Source organism: Bos mutus, chromosome 5 (assembly GCF_027580195.1).
Source record: "Bos mutus isolate GX-2022 chromosome 5, NWIPB_WYAK_1.1, whole genome shotgun sequence".
NCBI classification, from domain to species: Eukaryota; Metazoa; Chordata; class Mammalia; order Artiodactyla; family Bovidae; genus Bos; species Bos mutus.
In genome coordinates this window covers 106,067,132-106,088,719 of record NC_091621.1, presented here as the reverse complement: position 1 = coordinate 106,088,719, position 21,588 = coordinate 106,067,132, and the positions used below count along the sequence as shown (strand labels likewise).

Genomic DNA, 21,588 nt, shown 5'->3' with positions numbered 1-21,588 from the left:
GCTGACCAGGCTCGGTTCCAGCCATCATCATGAAGGAATTCAGCGGTGGTTGGGAGAGGGATGTTCCAAGCGGACAAGACTTCTGACCCAGGCTTTTGGAGACAAAACAGGAGATGCAGACAGGCCTGACTGTCCCTGACGGGTGATGGTTGTGGGGTGGGGCTCAAGAGTGGCTGACCAGAGACGGTCAGGGCTGCACAAAGCAGAGAGACTGCAGAACACAGAGCCCTCCCCAAACTCAGTCAGCTTCTCACAGCACCCAACACCCACCGAGGGCAGGCCTTGTGCTGGAGGCTCTATCAGGCAGCGTGAACACAGTTCCTACTGAGACCGAGCTGAGAGCTAAATGACCGACAGGCTGTGAGCGATAGAGAACGGTGGGGAGTGTGGCGATCGGGAGTGGACACACGCTCTCCCAAGAGGGGCCGTGATGCGGATCCTCCCAGTTGCTGCTGTTCCCATAGGGAGGCGCCCCTGCTCTCGGCCTCATGCCTGGAGGGTCCCCGCTCTGCCGCTCCTGTGGCTACAGCCCTCCCCACGGAGTAAGCACTCCACAGGCGGTCATGGCACCTGGGTGTTTGAGGCCCCACAAATTCCCTGTCCAACCCCACCCACCCCCCCGCCCACAAACCTGTCTCTTCTCAGAAGGACAGATAACAGGACCAAGAAAAAGGGAAGATGGCTTCGGGGCAAATGACCAGGGCTTACATATTCAGGTTAGGGCGCCCTCAGGTGCCTTGTGGTGTAGGACAGGGCCAGGGGTGAGAAGAAGGGATGGGGAGCAGGCATTGCCCATGCTACCACTTTCTGGCACGAAACTCCAAAAAGTCCTAGAATTCTAAATTCCACTCCAGCCTTCCAAGTCACGAGGAAGGGATGCTTGTCAAGGAAGAAGAAATTGAACATATTTTAGATCGAAGCTTCCTAATGACCTTTACATATCTGGCCATGTGGGATATGCACTCCTGCCCCAGACCCACAAAGTCAGGGATGAGGGGATTAGGGCCAAGCAGAAACAGAGCTGGAAATACTGAGTTTTATGTGACATCCCTTGATTTATAAATGTGGACAAATAATTCAATCCCCACCGCCATCATCATCACATCAGCGATACGGGGTGAGCGGGAGGGAAACCAAGCATGTTCACGGGCTGGACTGTGGGCGGCGAGCCTGAAACCTCTGCAGCAGTGTGACTGATGCACCCTGACCCGCGCAGAACCTCCCAAGCAGTACGCTCAGCTCTCCAGGTCTACTTTCTTATGTAACTGGCACAGTGACCCTGAGACAGGTATTCCTGACCCATTCTGCAGTTAGAGGAACTGAGACTTGGAGAGTCTGAGTAACTGCTCTCAAACCATAAAGCTCATGAGTAGTGGTGACAGAATTTGGACCACATCTTCCAACTCCATTAAGTCCAGCTTCCTCTTACAGCATGACGGTTTCAGCCAGTGTTTACAAGCCTCTGAGATCCCGACACTGAGCTGGGCACATTTTCAGCGTTTTGTGGGTGAGGGGGTTGTGGCTCTGTGTTGTCAGGCAGGGCTGGAGCCTGTTGGAACCGAGGTCTGACTTTTCCAGAGCCGGAGTTTTGACATGAGAAGGAAAAAGCCCAAACATGAAGACGTCTGTTGGAAAGCATCTGCCCTCAGCTAAAAGCAGAGGAGCAACAGAGAGAGCCTTTTCTCGGCTGCCATATGCATGAGTTAGAGCCGAAAGAAGTTGCAATCTGTGCTCAGAGGTGGGGGTGGGGAGTCTCACCCAGTTCCTTAAATTAATCAGTATAAAAAGAATCCACTATGGAAATCACAATGTTAAAACCAAAACCTGCACAGACCCCATTAGTCTGGAGGTGGTGGGTATACCTGCCCGCCATAGCCAGGAATATGGGTGCTTACAAGCAGGTGATTCTATCCAGGTAAGAGAGGTGTGATGAGACGGGGAGGCTGTGTGTGTGACACAGCCCAGGGAGTGCAGACAGCAGGCCCGGCCCCCGTGAGGTCTCGGAGGCGTCAGACCAGCCCACCGCAATGCATCTGGTCTGAAGGTCGGCCAGGGTGAGTAAGGCCTGCGGCATTTGCGCGCTCCGTGCTGGCCACTCTCTAGCTGGCCCGGCACCCACGACCCCACTCAGTCCTCGTGAGAGCTCTATAGGACAGTGACTGCGGATGCAGTTTCTGGGGAGGGAACAGGCCTAGAGGTGAAGCGGCCAAAGGTCACACAGCTGATAACTGACAAACCAGGGTCGGAGCTCAGAACCTGCAGTCCGAAGGTCTGGTCTCTTGACCACTGGGGATATGCCTGCTCCTGTCAGGATATGCCCAACAGGCAGACTGCCAGGTCTGTCTTCACGGACTAATCCATTCCTGAAACGTACTCTATCATCTGAAAAAAGGGGCCAACAACCCGGAAGGTTAAATGTTTATGCTTCTTGGGAGGATTACATGAGATAAAATGTGAACAATACTGAATGTGGCGTCTGGTACAACAAACGCAGTCCAGCCTCAGTTCTCTCCAATCTCATCCAAGGCTCTGCCTTCCTCTGCAGCTCCACCTCCCACCATTCCTCCCACTCCCCGCCGAGCCCAGCCTCAAGGAACCACCCACAGCTCTCCACACAGGCTCTGCCCTCACCCCTACCTTTGGAGATCCTGTTCAAGGCAACTTCCTCCTTGAAGTCCCCCAGAGGAGTTAGGCACACGTCCCCCCCACCCCCCAACTCCCAGCCCATGCAGGGTAACTCTTCACAGACCCCTCTGGGCTTCCACAGTCTGCTGTCCAGACCTCCGTTTCAGCACTTTCTTTGGGTGTAATTACATGTTTACAGATCTGTTTCCCATAACAGCTAATCTGAGATCCAATAAGCATTAAACAAAAACAGGCAGAGGAACTGAAGACGGATACACCGCTAATTCTAGAGGAGTTTCAGAGCACTGGGGATGTCCAGCTTCCTAGCACACATCCTCAGTTACTCAGTTGTTTCCAAGTCTTTGCAACCTCCCTACATTGTAGCCTGCCAGGCTCCTGTGTCCATGGGATTCTCTCGACAAGAATACTGGGGTGGGTTGCCATTTCCTCCTTCACAAGCTTTCTATGCATACACCAAAAACCCAGTTGGCATGATAGAAGGTTTACCCAGCCCTTCCAGGAGACACTGCATTGAGTGCCATCAGATCAGATCAGATCAGTCGCTCAGTCGTGTCCGACTCTTCGTGACCCCATGAATCGCAGCACGCCAGGCCTCCCTGTCCATCACCAACTCCTGGAGTTCACTCAGACTCAAGTCCATCGAGTCGGTGATGCCATCCAGCCATCTCATCCTCTGTCGTCCCCTTCTCCTCCTGCCCCAATCCCTCCCAGCATCAGAGTCTTTTCCAATGAGTCAACTCTTCGCATGAGGTGGCCAAAGTGCTGGAGTTTCAGCTTTAGCATCATTCCTTCCAAAGAAATCCAAGGGCTGATCTCCTTCAGAATGGACTGGTTGGATCTCCTTGCAGTCCGAGGGACTCTCAAGAGTCTTCTCCAACACCACAGTTCAAAAGCATCAATTCTTTGGCGCTCAGCCTTCTTCACCGTCCAACTCTCACATCCATACATGACCACAGGAAAAACCATAGCCTTGACTAGACGAACCTTTGTTAGCAAAGTAATGTCTCTGCTTTTGAATATGCCATCTAGGTTGGTCATAACTTTCCTTCCAAAGAGTAAGCGTCTTTTAATTTCATGGCTGCAGTCACCATCTGTAGTGATTTTGGAGCCCAGAAAAATAAAGTCTGACACTGTTTCCACTGTTTCCCCATCTATTTCCCATGAAGTGATGGGACCGGATGCCATGATCTTCGTTTTCTGAATGTTGAGCTTTAAGCCCTAGAATTCACATTTCTAAGTGGGCCTTAGAAAGCATCACTACGAACAAAGCTAGTGGAGGTGATGGAATTCCAGTTGAGCTATTCCAAATCCCGAAAGATGATGCTGTGAAAGTGCTGTACTTACTATGCCGGCAAATTTGGAAAACTCAGCAGTGGCCACAGGACTGGAAAAGGTCAGTTTTGGAATTCCAATTCCAAAGAAAGGCAATGCCAAAGAATGCTCAAACTACCACACAATTGCACTCATCTCACACGCTAGTAAAGTAATGCTCAAAATTCTCCAAGCCAGGCTTCAGCAATGTGTCAACCATGAACTTCCTGATGTTCAAGCTGGTTTTAGAAACGGCAGAGGAACCAGAGATCGAGTGCCATAAAAAAATCCAAATAATCCTTTTGACCCAGAAGTTCCAGGAAGACTTGCTAAGGAAACAGTTGGGAAAATAAGAAAAAAATGTTTTATACCCAGAACCACCTCTGGGTTCTGATGGCAAAATCAAACAAACAAAATAAGCAAACAGTGTGAGTGTCCAACCACAGCAGGGTGGCCAAGTCACCTACGGTAATACTGATGCCTGTTTGCTGACTATACTCACCAAGCACCAGCCGCTTCACTGCACCATTTCATCCTCACACACAACCTGGCGAGGCCGACAGCATGTTATTCCTATGGCTGTCAGGGTGATGGGAACACCTCCCAAGACTGAGCGCCCTGGGGCTTGCACACTTCTCAGCTGCCTGGACACGATCACAGTTACTGCTCACAGCAGCATGTGAGACAGCTGCTCTTCACAACCTCCCTTTACCAACAAGACACTGAGGCTTGGAGATGTTAAGAACGTGTTCATGGCCACGCCACACCCCTGCTAAGTCCATGGTCTCACCCCTGAGGCTCCAGCTGTTGTTCCCCGGGTCACTCAGCAGCTGACAGCAGAAGATGGCTGGGGGGACAGGAGCACCTGTTTGAGACCACGGGCTTTCTACCAGGAGCTGTTCCTCCGGCCGTGGACCGCAAACCCCCCCTGTTATGGGTTGAATTACATCCCTCCCAAGATGCTGAAGTCCTGACCCCCAGGACCGGTGAGGGTAACCTTTGCAGATAGATTACTGGCAGATGATCAAGTTAAGATAGGTCGGCATGGTGCCCCCTAATCCAACAGGATTGTGTCCTTAGGAAGAGAGGACATTTGGACACAGATACAGGCATGCAGAGAACAAAAATGATGTGAAAACAGAGAGGAAAGTGATCTACGTGCAAAGGCAAGCCCGAGGCTACCAGGAGAGACGGCAAAACAGGGCCTCCCTCCAAGCCTCATAGGAACTAACCCCACTGACACCACAGCTTCAGACTTTGAACCTCTAGAACTATGACAGAGTAAAGTTGTCTCGCTCAGGTCACCTAGCGTGTTCCTCTGTTACAGCAGCCGCAGGTTGTTAGTCACTGATCAAATGATGAGGCATCTAGGAAAATGGTGAAGACAAAGGCCAGGTACCTGATTGCAACTACAGGTAATCACACCGTCACACCCAGGCGCCTGAAGGCAAACACACCCGTGAAACTAAGATGCTTTCCAGTCTTTCTTTGTTGTTCTACATTTTCCCAATTGTACCCAGAAAGTTTGCATTACTCATAAATTTATACAACTGGCTTAAAAATATATGTATTTGAACTAGGAGAATCTGGAAGTATATAAGAATCCTTGTTATGGGCTGAATTATGTTTCTCCCTAATTTATGTGTTGAAGGTCTAACCCTAACCCTTAGAACATGGCTGTATTTATGATAGGACCTTTAAAAAGGTAATTACGTTGAAAATGAGTTGTTAGGATGGCTTCTACTCCAATATGACTGGTGTCCTTATAGGAAGAGATTAGGGCAAAGAGAGAGTGAGAGAGGGAGGAACACCAGATACATGCACGCATAGAGATGACCATGTGAACACACAGCAAGAAGGTGGCCATCTGCAAGAAACACCAGATACATGCACGCATAGAGATGACCATGTGAGCACACAGCAAGAAGGTGGCCATCTGCAAGAAACACCAGATACATGCACGCATAGAGATGACCATGTGAGCACACAGCAAGAAGGTGGCCATCTGCAAGAAACACCAGATACATGCATGCATAGAGATGACCATGTGAGCACACAGCAAGAAGGTGGCCATCTGCAAGCCAAGGAGAGACCCTCAGATTAAAAAGAAACCCACGAGCACCTTGTCCTTGGACTTCCAGTCTCCAGGACTGTGAGAAAATAAATTCTTGCACTTTAAGCTCCTCAAGCGTGCTATTTTGTTACAACAGTCCTAGCAAACCAATCATTGTGGTTTAGTCACTAAGTCATGTCGAACTTTGCAACGCCAGGGACTGTAGCCCTCCAGGGTCCTCTATCCATGGGATTTCCCAGGCAAGAATACTGGAATGGGTTGTCATTTCCTTCTCCAGGGGGTCTTCTTAACCCAAGGAACCAAAAGAGGATAAGCATTCCCACTGCACCCAACGTTACCAGCTGGAGTTGAGAAAGAGGCAGGGTGTGCCCAGTGGGCAGGGCACAGCTGAGTCGCTCACCCAGGCAGTTGTGTCCGTCGTGTGCCAGCATGAAGCCGTCAAAGCAGGTGCATCTGTAGTTCCCCGGGATGTTGATGCACTCGTGGACGCAGCCCCCGTTGTAGTGGTCATTCTCACACTCGTCGATGTCTGCAAAATGAGGCACGTGAGAAGTGTCAGAGGAAGACCCCGAGGGTCCTCTTCCCCCCACCACTGAAGACACTGGGACATGAGTGGTTAGAGGATGACTCAACAGGTACTCACTAACTCAAGTCCTTGCTGGGGGCTGGGGAGCAGATCCAAAGGTTACAAAGATGAAGATCCTGGCTTTGGAAGGCGGTCAGCCACCAGCTTGGGGAGCAAGGTCATGTGGCAGGCATGTTTGGAGTGACTTTCAGATCCCCCGATGGTGAAGCAGGCAAGATTTCACACCCAGCTCTGGCCCCCTTGAAGCCTCTCAACACTAACAGCATGCAAGAACCCTATCTAAAATCCCCCCAAACTGGCTTTTTTCAGGCTATTTGAAAGTTGTCCAGAGTGGAGAGCTCATTACTTGTGAGAGAGGGTCTAAGAAATAAATGAACTTCTCATACCATCACAAAACCTAATTTCTAGAATGAGACAAAAGGCCGTATACTCCCCCCAGGGTTTTCTTCCAGATCTGAATTTCTACTGCTTTAGTTTCCTTGTTACAACAAAGACTTCTGTCTTATGAACAATGGCTAATAGCCTTCCTAAAGGTCACCCTTTTTGCCGTTCTAAGTGTTTCTCAACATTTCCCATCAGGGTTCAAAGAGCTATCAGTTCTGGAGTTCCAGAGAGATTCGAGAGGGCCTGGAGAGCTATAGCAGCGAGTCCAGTTAACATTCAATGAACCAGCCAAGTCCCAGGGATGACGCCATGTGTCATTAAGGCCCCAATCCCCACATTAACTATGAGGCACAGACCCCTGTCATCCATATTCCAGTTTTACAAGGGAATCGAAGAAGCTGAGGCACAGCAAGGCCAAAGCCTTGCCAAGGGCCACACACCTCGACGCGTTATGTAAGTGGGATCCGAACCAGTGCAATCCCCCATCAGAACGAGGGGTACTGGTGGCCTTCAACCTACCCACCTCGAGCTCCACAGGCCCACGAAAAGATGGCAACCGGAAGCCTCTCACAGCAGAACCGGAAGTGTTCCCACAGCCTAACCGGAAGCAGGGATTTTTGATGAGCAGTTCCAGCTATGAAAGCCAGGAAGGGGCCACCCTTAAGAAGAGAGGGAACTCAAGGCACACCTGGCCGCTTCCACAAACGCCTGAGGGGCTGGTAAGGGGAGACACCCAGCTTTGTCCTCTTTCCACACGGTCCAGAGGACAGAGCTACACACAGTAGAGAAAGCCAAAAGGGCCAATTAATGTTCAGGGGTAGGTATGTCCCATCTGGAAGACAGAGCCTGCCTCATGTGGTCGTGAGCCCCCCGACTCTGGAGGTGACCAAGCACTGTCTGGACACCTGTCTGCCAGGAATGCTGCCAGCAGAGGAAATACTGCAGCCCTGAAAGTGCTAGAATACAGGGTCTGGGCTGTGCAGCATCCTCCTGGTAGCCACCCAGCCATGATGAGGGAAGAACAAGCAGCCTGGATCTGCAGAGGTGCAAGAGACAGGAGGCTTCCTGCCTGCAGAGGCCATCAGTGTCTGCTGGGAAGCAGGCTCAGTGCTGTAAATCATTTGAATTGCTTTCGATCATTATACTTAATGTACTAAGAAGTTTTAAATAACATTAAAGGCAGAGTATAAGATTTTGTGTTTGAAAGGGCACATGGATTTATAAAGACTGAGATATTGATTACCTCTCAATCTCTGCAGCTCCAACCTTTTGCCAGAGCCCCAGATATACCAATCTAACTACCTCTCCCCCTAGATCGCCCACATTCACTCCAAAGGCAATATGGCCCAACTTTAATTCATCAACCTGTACTTCTGTGGGGTTCTCCATCCCAGTAAATATTGTTATCCTTCCACTTCTCCACTGACATCTAATCAGCTACCAACATGTGAATCTTCTACACTCTTAACATGGGTGCAGTTTGTGAACTGGTCACCCATTTCTACTACTTATAAACATGGCACCATCTCTCAGCTGATCCAAACCAGCATCTCCTAGACTATTGCCTCCTTCCTTTCTTCCATTCATGCAGGTGACTCAGGAGAAGGTGGCCTGGTCCCAACTCTGGGGGTGGAGCCTCGTCAGTCTAATCAAACAATGTACGGAATTAATGGCTGTTATTGGTCCCAGGGTGGGCATGTGACTTAGGCTGGATCAGTCAGACTGACGGGAAGGAGTTTTATTTCATATTGGGTAGAAGTCGCTCCCTCTCACTTTGTACCTCAGTATGTAGGTATCTATTCCTGAAACATACACTAACCGTCTGGAGTAGGTATTTTAACTCCATTTTATAGTTGAGCAAACTAAAGTGCAGGGAGGTAATTGCTCAAGGTCACATAGTAAGGTAGGGCAAGGATCAAAACAAAGTCTTGCTGTTTACAAAGCCCATGTCTTTTCTAGTGGAGGTGATGGAATTTCAGGTGAGCTATTTCAAATCTTAAAAGATGATGCTGTTAAAGTGTTGCACTCAATATACCAGCAAATTTGGAAAACTCAGCAGTGTCCACAGGACTAGAAAAGGTCAGTTTTCATTCCAATCCCAAAGAAAGACAATACCAAAGAATGTTCAAACTACTGCACAATTGCACTCATCTCACATGCTAGCAAAGTAATGCTCAAAATCCTCCAAGCCAGGCTTCAACAGTATATGAACCATGAACTTCCAGATGTTCAAGCAGGATTTAGAAAAGGCTGAGGAACCATACATCAAATTGCCAACACCCACTGGATCATCAAAAAAGCAAGAGTTGCAGAAAAACATCTACTTCTGCTTTATTGACTATGCCAAAGCCTTTGACTGTGTGGATCACAACAAACTGTGGAAAATTCTTCAAGAGATGAGAATACCAGACCACCTGACCTGCCTCCTGAGAAATTTGTATGCAGGTCAACAAGCAACTGTTAGAACTGGACATGGAACAACAGACTGGTTCCAAATCGGGAAAGGAGTACGTTAAGGCTGTATATTGTCACTCTGCTTATTTAACTTATATTCAGAGTACATCATACAAAATGCTGGGCTGGATGAAGCATAAGCTGGAATCAAGATTGCTGGGAGAAATATCAATAACCTCAGATATGCAGATGACACCACTCTTATGGCAGAAAGTGAAGAGGAACTCAAAAGCCTCTTGATGAAAGAGGAGAGTGAAAAAGCTGGCTTAAAACTCAGCATTCAAAAAACTAAGATCATGGCATCCGGTCCCATCACTTCATGGCAAGTAGATGGGGAAACAATGGGAACAGGGACAGACTTTGTTTTCTTGGGCTCCAAAATCACTGCAGATGGTGACTATACCATGAAATTAAAAGATGCTTGCTCCTTGAAAGGAAAGTTATGACCAACCTAGACAGCATATTAAAAAGCAGAGACATTTCTCTGCCAACAAAGGTCTGTCTAGTCAAAGCTGTGGTTTTTCCAGTAGTCATGTATGGATGTGAGAGTTGGACTATAAAGAAAGGTGAGTGCCAAAGAATTGATGCTTTTGAACTATGGTGTTGGAGAAGAGTCTTGAGAGTCCCTTATCTATCTACCTTGTGCTGAAGAAGAATAAATGAAGGTTGAAGAATAAGGGAAAGCTGGTGAATGTATGCAGAGATACGATTGGTAAGTTCAGCACAGTTACAAAAGGAAGGCCATAAATATGGCTCTGAGCCTCCTAGAAGCCAAGGCAAGGAGGAAAACACAATCAGTTACAGAGTCACCACATCCATAAAATTCAATTGCACAAACTGTTTTAAGACGTTGTCTGAGAAAGATGTCTTTCCCCAGTTAAGACAATCATACACCCAAATTTGCCTGGCAAAGCTCTGGTTTATGCCTGTTGTCTGATAATTGCTAATAGCAACCTTTCTACTATCAAAATGATAAACTATTTGATCACCATACACATAAGGCATTATAAGGAGATTGCTTTTTATAAAGAGATTGATTGGATAGTCAATATGACAACTCTAGGACTTCCCTGGCAGAGTGGTTAGGACTCTGTGCTTTCATTGCAGGGGACACAGGTTCAATCCCTGATCAGGGAACTGAGATCCTGAAAGCTACGAGGAGCAGACAAAAAATAGTAATAAATAAATAAACTAAAAATGAACTTAAACTCTACCCTTTCCCTTCCTTTGACTCCCAATAGTGTAGGCCACAGTGGATGCTAATGCCCTGAGGACAGCAGTGTCTACTGTTCACATTTCTTCTTTTAATCCATTCCCAAAAGATTCCCCCAGATCCGAGCACTTAGAATGATCAGTTCTTCTCCAATCACCAGCCCTGGAGTGCTCCCACAGGCTTCTGGGGCCAACCTGCTTTACCTGCCCATCCAGAATCCTGAATGGAGAACCATCTGCTCAGAGATCAAACCTCCCCTGATTTTCTGTATCTTTGCCTTGAATTTTTGTTTTTTAAAATCATGCGAGCCTCACCCTTTAATGCATGAGAGATAAACACATAAATAAACAAACAAAAACTCTGCCAAAGCAAGTAGGTTTATTATTGTAAAAACCGTATCCAAGAGCCAGCAGCCCCAGAGGAGGTCCCGCAGGCCTCCAAGATGCCCATCAGTCTCAGGCCACTTAAAAAATATTTTTATTGAAGTCCTGAATACTCACTGGAAGGACTGATGCTGAAGCTGAAACTCCAATACTTTGGCCACCTCATGTGAAGAGCTGACTCATTGGAAAAGACCCTGATGCTGGGACAGATTGGGGGCAGGAGGAGAAGGGGACGACAGAGGATGAGATGGTTGGATAGCATCACTGATTCAAGAGACATGAGTTTGAGTCAACTCTGGGAGTTGGTGATGGACAGGGAGGCCTGGTGTGCTGCAGTCCATGGGGTCGCAAAGAGTCGGACATGACTGAGTGACTGAACTGAACTGAACAGTTGATTTACAATGTTGTTAATTTCTGCTGTACGGCAAAGTGATATATATGTATAAATACATTCTTTTAAAATATTCTTTTCCATTCTGGTTGATCACAGAATACTGAATATAGATCTCTGTGCTATACAGCAGGACCTTGTTGTTCGTCCATTCCATATATACTAGCTTCCATCTGCTAACCACCGTCTCCCTCTCCAGCCCTCCCCCCAAGCTCCTCCCCCTTGGCAACCACCAGTCTGTTGTCTATGTTGGATCACTATTTCAGGACTGTTAAAGCTAGAGAATGAGGGACAGGCAGATGGAGTGGGGAGAGGGTGAAGGAATGGAGGGGGGCAGAGCCAAGCTCTCTAGTTATTCAATCTTTTTTTTAAATTTGAAGTGTAGTTGATTATGATATTGGGTTAGTTTCAGCTGCACAGCAAGGTGATTCAGTTATATATTTTCAGATTATTTCCCATTATAGGTTATTACAAGATATTGAATGTAGTCCCCTAAGCTACATGGTAAGTCTATTGCTAATCTGTTTTATGTTCAGTAGTTTGTATCTGTTAATCCTACACCCCTAATTCCTTCCTTCCTCCTTTGACGACCGTAAGTTCGTTTTCTATGTACACGAGTCTGCTTCTGTTTTGCATATAGATCCATTTGTATTATCTTTTAGATCCCACACATAAGTGACATCATATTCGTCTTTCTCTGTTTGACTCACTTCATTTAGTATGACACTCTCTAGCTCCACGCTTGTTGCTGCAAATGACAATGTTTCGTTCTTTTTGATGGCTGAGTAATGTTCCATTGTACTGTGCTGGCTTGGCCAGCCCAACATACGCACTGCATCTTCTTAAACCACGTATCTGTTGATGGATGCTTGGGTTCTTTCCATGTCTTGGCTATTGTAAATAGTGCTGCTGTGAACATAAGGGTGCATGTATCTTTTCAAATTATAGTTTTGTCTGCTTATATATCCAGGAATGGGATTGCCAGCTCATATGGCCACTTTATTTTTAGTTTTCTGAGGAACCTCCGTACTGTTTTCCATAGTGGCCGCACCAGTTTACATTTCCATTAACAGTGTGGGAGGGTTCTCTTTCTCTATGCCCTCTCCAGCATTCACTACTTGTAAACTTCTGGTTGATGGCCATTCTGACCAGTGTGAGGTGATGCTTCATTGTGGTTCTGATTTGCATTTCTAATAATTAGCAACGTGGAGCATCTTTTCACGTGCCTGTTGGCCATCTGTAAGTCTTTCTTGGGGAAACATCTATTTATATCTCCTGCCCATTTTTTGATTAGGTTATTCTTATTATTTTGGATGTTGAGTTATATGAGCTGTTTGTATATTTTGGAAATTGAGCCCTTCTTGGTCGCATCATTTGCAAATATTTTCTCCCATTCCATACTTTGTCTTTTTGTTTAGTTTATGGTTTTCTTGGCTGTGCAAAAACTTTTAAGTTTGAGTAGGTCTCATTTGTTGATTTTCACTTTTATTTCTTTTGCTTTGAGAGACTGGTCCAGATATTTATTCTCAAAGGGCTGTTGTGAGTTTGTGTCCCTCAAAAGAGGTGTTGATGTCCTAACCCTCAGTACTTGTGAATGTGACCTGATTTGGAAATAGGATCTTTGCAGATGTAATCAAGCTTTAGATAAGGTTGTAGGGAGTATGGGCTTCCCAGGTGGCGCTAGTGGTAAAGAACCTGCCTGCCAAAGCAGGTGACATGAGACATGAGTTTGATCCCTGGGTTGGGAAGATCCCCTGGAGGAGGGCATGGCAACCCATTTCAGTATTCTTGCCTGGAGAATCCCATGGACAGAGGAGCCTGGCGGGCTACAGTCCATGGGGTCACAAAGAGTTGGACGTGACTGAAGCCACTTAGCGTGCATGCGTATTGGAGTCAGATGGGCCTAATCCAACGACTGGTGTTCTTCTAAGAAGGAAATTTGGATAAAGACGTACAGAGAGGATGTTCAGGAAGAAAGGAAGAAACCATGTGAAACACAGCCCCACAGGGAGGACGGCTCCGGGGCCGCAGAAGCGAAGAGCACAGGGGTGAAGCGGTGTGGGAGGTCCGTGTGGCCACTGCTTCCCTTGTCCTGATGCCAAGGCTGAGGCCCAGCATGGTGGCAGACCTGGTCTTCCCAGGAAGGGGAGCGAGGGACTGCATTCAGATGCAGGCTCTGTTCCTATTAGAGCCACATCCTCAAGGTGCTTTATGCTTCAAAAAGTTATTAAGGAGAAAGTTGGGGAAGAGACATCGTGTGCATCATCGTATTTATTTCCAAGGTCCGTACCTGCTCCTGAGGTTAAGAGGTAGTGACAGAGATGTTCATATCAGAGAAAGTGGCCAGGACAAAGCTCCAACCTGAGTGTTCAGGAATAGAAGGCCAACAGCTCGCCCCAAACATCCCTGCTTCTTCTCCAGCTTGGATTTTTTTTTTTTTTGAGAACTCAAGTTCCAACAGAAAACAGCTTCCAACATCCAACAGAGCAGAGAAAAACAGCACAGGGAGCTGCTCATTATAGGATTTTAAAAGGTCATGCAATTCCACTTTTCCTTTATTAAAATGGCAGCACGCACACACGATTCCACAGCTGTAGTTACGTGCCAACAGCACTGGCCTGGACTCGAGTGGGAAGAGTTTGTTTTTTTTTTTTTTTAATTCAAAATTGATTCTTGCTGCCCCATAAAATATACATTTATTCTGTAGTGCCTCGGTTCGAAGAGAGTCTACTACAATGAGTCAGAGATTCTTCTCATTTCAATACCATTTAGGGCATTTTAGTTCTAAAAATCAGGACTGACCGGAAAGGTTCTCCAAATGAGGATTTTTAAAGCACCCTACTGGCCACTCTCAGAAATCATTACTGAACACATCTCCCCGTTTCCCCTCGAAATTGGCATTTTTCTCAACATTCCTTGCAGACAGCGGAGAGCAAACGCTCTAACAAAGAACTCTTCGCTGGCTGGGCGCTAACACGTCTTCTCCTTTGTCTGGGGCTTTAGGAAAAACCGTGCACTCCTTAGATCAGGCAACCATTCTGGGAGAGATGTATGGCTTAGGAAGTTGAGTCCTTATTGGTGAATAAATCTTAATCCGGTTTGTTGGCTAATTACATTCGCGGGAAGGTGGTTCCGCAGGGCCGCCCAGCAGGAAGGATTAAGCCCCCCGTCTCCGGTGGCACAGGGTTAAGCTCTGGGTTTGTAATGACTGAGTAATGAGACCCGCTCTCGGCGGACTCCTGGCATCCATCGATCAGGTTTCCCTTCTGCCGAGACAATGCCAGAAGTGGGCCCAGCAGTTAATTATGGGAAAGGTCAAAGGTCATGCAAAACCAACACAAATCTATATACTTTTTCATTCCTAACGGCACACAATGACCATGGCTCAGCCAGAGGGTGGGAAGGTCCTCCCCCCAGCCAACCCATGATCCAAGGTAACCATGGGGTTGAGCTGTGGGCTGACCTCTCCCAGTGGCCTGCACGGCTTCGGGCCTGCACGGCTTCGGGCCTCCACGTTTTTGCTCACGCTGTTTTCCTCTGCCCAGAGCTCACAGACACTCATGCCCTTCCACAGACCAAGCGTCCGCATCACTGCCCGCTCTGAACTCTTGCAAATTGCCTGGCAGACGCGGTGGGGGGGGGCACTTCGCCCCACCTTCTGGGCCCCGCGGCTCCCTGAAAGGACACTCATTGCTGTCACTTGCTATGTACGTGTCCTTCGGGGCTGCGACTTCCACGGGGCAAGAACCGTGTCCTGGTGAGCTGCAGGTTCAGCAGTAGCAGCGTGTCTCCCCAAAGTCTGCTTGGCATTGAACGAATGAGTAGCCATCTCGATCGAAGCCCTCATGGACGTGTGAGGCTGTATGCAGGCCCTTGGCTATGAGCACCCTAAGAAGTGGGTATGAACACCTTTATTTGACAGCAAGGGAAACCAAGGCTCAAAGGTGTTGCTGCCCTGCCCGAGGTCACACAGCTAAAACAAGGGGAGCCAGGAAGTGGGCCAGGCCATCAGACTTCGGAGAATGCTTCCTCAGTCACAAAGGGCTACGTTTTGTGGGCTTCCATTTATATGACTTCTGCAGAAGAGCCAAAAGTATTGAGACAGAAAGCAGATTAGTGGTTTCTGGGGACTGGGAAGCTGGGGAGTGATGCTTAAGGGGCACAGTGTTTCTTTTTGGAGTAATGAAGAGGGTCTAAATTTGGTTTTGGTGATGGGTACACAAGTCTGTAAATATACTAAAAGGCACTGAATTGTATTCTTTAAGTGGGTGAGGGTATAGTACATGGATCATATCTCATTAAAGCTGTTTTTCTCAGTTAATGCTGTCAGTGTTCTCGTACATCATGCTGGGGAGTCTCGGGGGCTCGGCCTGGGTGCAGGCACTCACTGTGAACTGACCCTGAGTGTCCTCTGCTCTGTGTGGGCTCATGGTAAGCTTTGTGGCTCCCAAGTATCAGGCTGGGACTTGCCTACTGAACCCCAAGGGCCAGTTAATTACTCCCTTTCTCCCTCCCAAACCCTCTGGACCCTTCGCTGTTCCCAAGTTCTGACATCAGGCCTAGCGGATGCCCAAGCAACCTGGATGGTGGGGAGCGGCCTTCTCAGAGTGTTCAAGATGGGAATGAGGGGCTGCCAGCTCAGAGCTGAGGCTCCTGCTGCTCCCTTGCCAATCAGAAGCACAGTCATTCTCCCACCCCCATTACCAAAAAGGCAGGGGGGACGCCCCAGACCCTGAGACTTCAGGCTCTGAGGGGGTGCTCCACAGACCCAACCTGTGAACTCAACAGAAGGATGGTCAGAAATACAGTTGCCCAAGAGCCTGAGCCACCACTTGGAACAGGCAGGCTGGGGTCCCAGAGCTCCTCCAGTGCACCCCTGGATTTGATAAAGGGATAACTGAACCCAGAGAGGGGGACTGAAGAGCTGACCATATCAGCAGGTTGGGGCTGAACCCGAGACCCACAGCTCAGGCTTCTCCCCCTAAGCCCACAGGCTGCCCTCTGGGCTCCGGAGGCTCAGGAGCTGGCCTGGAGCACTTTGATTTTACTCCCTTTCTCTCCAGGTCCCCAGTGGAGTTGCTCCCTAATCGTCATGCCAATAACGGCAAGGATGACTGCCCACCGTCTTCTAATGGCCCGCAGCTATAGCCAAGCAGGAAGGGCTTCACTCTCCCCGTCACAGAAAGAGACACCGAGGCTCAGAGAACTGAAGGGACGCATGCTAGATCGCCCAGTTAGGAAGTGGCAAAGCCAAGACTGGAAGCCAGGCAGGCTGGCGGCAGACTCCACCATCCTAACCTTGACACAGTCACCTGGAGAATGCCCCACGCTTCAGTGAATAGGGAGCCAGGGCCCATGGTCCTCACTAGGGATCAAGCCATCTCTCCAACTTCTGCCCTCTTGTCCCAGCACCTTCCTGTCCTCAGCCAGACCCTGGCCACGAGGAGCTGCCAGTCTAGACAGGAAGGACGACACAGACAAGGATGAACACTCTCATGCAAGGACAGCCTTGCTCCCCCAGCACTCTGGTCTGGCCAGGCCTGCCCGTGGGGCTGTCAGTGCCCACAGTCCTGCCAGAGCCCACCTGGAACCCTCACAGACTGAGCCCAAATTGGGCGCCATCGTAGCAAGGAGCACCCTGAAGATAGAGCTGCCCACTGTGGGGCTCAAAAGAGGCCTGAGTTTGCAGTCAACATACTAAGGCCCATGGAGAAGGAAATGACAACCCACTCCAGTATTCTTGCCTGGAGAATCCCATGGAGGGAGGAGCCTGGCAGGCCATGGTGCACAGGGTCGCAGACAGTCGGACACGACTGAAGCGACTAAGCACGCACTCTAAGGCCCAAGAGGTCCACAGACCTGCCCAAGGTCACCTAGGCGGGCGCCCAGGTCTCCACGGACCTACATCCAGCCCTGCTCCCCTCGACTCAAAGGGCAGGAGGTCCAGACAGAGGTGGGGGGCGGGGGGAGGGGTCTCTGGGAGAGGGTAGTGCCTCTGGGCACCCCGGAGGGAGTGGAGGCTGAGCTGCAGCAGCGGCCGTTATTAACAGGGCAGCAAGTCCACGCTGGCCAGCTGGGGTTTTCCCCTCTCTCCTCCCAGGGGCTGCAGCCCTGGCCCATCTGGAAGAGCCCCTCCAAGCACCCCTCCGAGACCCCCTGACCTTGCCTGCACACACGAGCCCTCCAGCCCTCTTTGTCTCAAGGCCTTTGGGGAAGGCCACCATCCACTTCAGTAGCATTCAAAGGCCAACAAGGCCCATGGTTTATTTTCTTAGAAATAATGGTTTTTGCTGGTTAGCATTCCTCGGATGGAAAAACAAATATAGCCACTGTAATAAGAAGCGGACAAGAGGAGGCTAGAGGGCCTAGAGGAAGGGACGGAAGGAGGCCTACTGCCCTGGGGGTGGGGGGGTGGGTGCTCAGAGATGGGGTGGGGGTGGGGGCAGAGGCCCTCTAACCCTAGGAGAAATGGGGATTTAGAGAAAAAAGAAAGCTTGATCGCAGGCACTCTTGCCTATAGCCAGGCGGCTGTCCCTCTCCCAGCCCCCACTCGGCGCCCACCGGGTGAGACAGGTGCCCCCCATCCCACACGATGGGAGGAAGGCTAAGTCACCTGCTGCACTCACTGAGTCGGCAGGGATAAAATCAGACCTCGGCATCCTTGAGACACACGTGTTCCGGGACCATCAGAGCTGGAAGGAGTGTCAGAGACCCCCTCTGCCTTCCTAACTTAGCCCAGATGACCGCCTCTCCAGGGAGCCCTTTCAGACTTCCCCCTCCCCCAGCAGTGCTGGCCCCTGTCCTTCTCGCCCCACTGAGTCTGGTCTGTATTTCCACGGCTGTACTTTCCACGCCCTGTTAACGATCACGTCTTTCCCCATCTGTCTCTACCCTGAATGGGGAGATCGGGAAAACAGGTCGTGGCCCCGGCCCCGAGCTCGGCACAGAGTAGGTGCTCAGTGAACAGTTTCCATCCTGAACTGAATCTGGTCCAGTGGACACACTCTACACCCGGGCAAACCGAGGCTTAGGGAGGCAAATGCCTCTTCGTGCTTCGATGCCAACGATACAAGCTCTTAACTTTTCCTCCCCAAAATGGACCAGGGCTCCAAGAAGCCTCAGATCCACAGCAGATCTGGGACCAGTTGCAAGCCACGCTGCCTAATTGCTAGCTGACAGCAGCTTGGAATTTTAAGTCACATCCGATTTCTTCCTGCCCGCTGGTCTGCCGGACTCCAGCGCTTTCATCTTCAGCAGGGCACACGTTAGCATGCATAATTGCACGTTTTAAGACTCGAAGAAGAATTTCCCCTCCTCCCCCGCTCCCAGCCCACCTCTGAATTGCCTTTGCTGGCCTCCCAAAAAAGCAGAATTGTATCTGGAGTTTCAGTAAAGAGTGTAATAATGATGAAAATGATTTAATAAGGTCATAGACATTATTTCCTCAGAAGGCCAATTGGTCTCAAGGTTTTTTTGTTTTTTTTTCCTGATGTTAAACTAAATGGATCACTGGGTGTGTTATTAAGAGTTTTGTTAAAACACTTAATAGCATGGCCTGTAATCTACCTAACTTCGGTGACTGACAAGTAGGCCCCGGGGATATAAAATTCAGGAAGTGACTATTTACATGCATTACTTACATGCTAATTTTGTGATCTCCGATGCCCATAAGGCTGTCATTTTTTTCCTTTTCACAGAAAACGGAAAATAGTAATATATTTGATATACTGTGGCCAAAACAAAAAGCTATTTCCCCCAAGAGTTTTAATTATGACGTTTTGGAAAAGGTCCGAGTTGGAACTTGCAAGTGGAAGAAAGCACTTGAATAAATGGTTTAAGAAATTAAGTACACGTAGAAGGGGCGATGTGCACTGCTGTTGCAGACTAAACAGTGATGATCAGGAGGGTCTCAGTTATTTAAACAAGCCATTTGAGGGTGGTTCGCTCCACGTTTGGGACCTGGTCCTGATTATAAATGAGAGCTTTTCATTAAGATTAGCAAGACCCAATTCAAGCTATAATTTGGTCCTTTTCCTTAGCACATGTCTATGAAAACAAAGCAATTAAAGTTAAATGAGTTGAAGCATTTAAAGGGACTGAAATGCCCCCTCCTCACCCCCGGCCTGCCCCCTCGACAGAAAGAGTACAAACAGGCCCGACTAATTCAGACCAGGAGGCCAGCACAGGGCTGGCCCTGGCAGCTCCCTGAAGGTCCATGCACAGTGTGCCTGGTGGGGGTGGGGAATGCAGCAGCTTAGCTAAATGAAGAAGGATGGGGAGACAGAATGTGCAAAGGCCCTGGGGTGGGAAGGAGCCGGCAAACTGGAGGGCCTATAAAAGGACAGTGATGCTGGGGGAAGTTAGGGAGGAAAAGATACAGAGAATGACCGCATTCAAAATGGTCAGCTAGCTGAGGAATGTCTCCAGCGGCCCAGGCTCATGAGGCCTGGCTCAGAAGAGCTGACGGAGGCAAGGGGAGGTGTGAAAAGGTCTCTGAGGCCCCCTGACACTCCATAGCTAAGGCTGTTGGGGGCCTGGGCCACTGCTGGGACCTCATGGCTGACCGGGATCATAGTCTAGGCCCTTCTGTCCCTCAGCTGGGTGACCTGGTGAGAGACTAACCTTCCTGGGCCCCATCTCCTCAACCTAATTCTGCCACTGGTCCCAGCAGACATCCGTGGACTAGACCTCACCCCTTTCCAGACTTGGCTTCCTCATCCATAAAACCTTCAAAGTGTGGGAGGCTCTAGGAGACCTTTCTTGATACCCCTCAGACATGGGCAATAGTCATTCACCTCATCCACCAGTGCCAGCTCTAGGCCCAACCCTAAGTGAAGTCACACAGGTCATGGCAACCCCGTGTGACAGGAACTCCAAAGGAGTGATGCTCATTGGTGACAGCTGACCTGTCTGGGGCAGCAGGGAAGGCTTCCTGGAGGAGGTGACCACTGCAACTCATCCATCCACCAATTCACCCAACAGATGTCTCCCAATCCCTGTGCCAGGCCTGGTGTTGGGTTCTAGGCATCAGAGCTGAAAGGTAACAGACCCTGACCTTGAGGAGCCCACATTCCAGGAGGAGACCTGGGAACCATTAAGCCAGAGTGAAGTGGGCTAAACAGAGGTTTTGTGGAGCTGGCAAAGCCAACAAAGAGGGGCAGTCATCTATAAAACTCGGGGGCTGCCTTAGAGGCCCTTTAAAGCTCATTCCAACTCTGCATGTCCGTGAACTCACCTCGAGTGACTTCAGACACTGTCAGATGAGAACCATCGAGAAAACACTGGTTTATCCTCAGCCTTGCTCAGGGTCTTTCCCAGCTGTCTGAGACCCCTCAGTCTGCCTACAGCAAGCCCCCTGCCGGCGGTAAGCTGACCACATGTGGCCCCAGGCTGCTCCCCGGACACACCGCGGCTGCGTGTGCAGACACACCACCATCATCACACGTGCACGTGACCACATGGCAAGATGGCCTTGAACGCGTGGTGAGAAGCCATCCCCGGAATGGGGGGATCTGCTTGCTTCAGGCGCCGGGTTTGCTAAAAGGTTTTCCTCCGGCAGTAGGAGTTTCAAGGCAACAGTTATGGGGCTCAGTTGGCCCCACTTGGGAGGCAGGGCGCGGTCACAGGCTGACCTCTTCCTGTGAAGAGTGAGGGAGGCTGTGGAAGGCGCCTTCTCTGGGCCTGCTAAGACCCTGTCCTCTCTGTTTACCACAGTAAACAGCAAAACCTTTCAGATCTCTAGGACAAGGGAACTCATTTCTTCCCAAACTCCAACACCAGCCTCTGCAAACCCCACACCAGCTCAGGACCTGCAGATGAAGGGGCCCAGGGAAGGAAAGCAGGTTTGATTGACGTCTGCTACAGGAGAAGGTGCCAGCAAACGGTCTGCCGCGCCTGAGGTTTAGTGCACGCTAAATCATTCTGGGCATGTCCGACTCTTTGGGACCCCATGGCCTGTAGCCCTAGAGGCTCCTCTGTCCATGGGATTAATCTTAACCCAGGCAAGATTACTGGAGCGGGTTACCATTTCCTCCTCCAAGGGATCTTCCTGACTCAGGGATCGAATCTGTGTCTCTTATGCCTCCTGCTTTGGCAGGTGGGTTCTTTACCACTAGCGCCACCTGGGAAGCCCCCATTTACACCATG

General features: G+C 49.5%; 1 protein-coding gene across 4 annotated transcripts in view; it reads right to left on the bottom strand.

Moving 5' to 3' along the window:
- The window catches only part of SCUBE1 (signal peptide, CUB domain and EGF like domain containing 1), a 126,966-nt gene that overhangs the window by 98,695 nt on the left and 6,683 nt on the right, over positions 1 to 21,588 (bottom strand). For all 4 annotated transcript variants that reach the window (XM_070371474.1, XM_070371476.1, XM_070371475.1 and 1 more), the window contains exon 3: positions 6,432 to 6,560. In XM_070371474.1, coding sequence (XP_070227575.1) covers positions 6,432 to 6,560 — 129 coding nt within the window. The remainder of the gene's footprint in view (positions 1 to 6,431; positions 6,561 to 21,588) is intronic.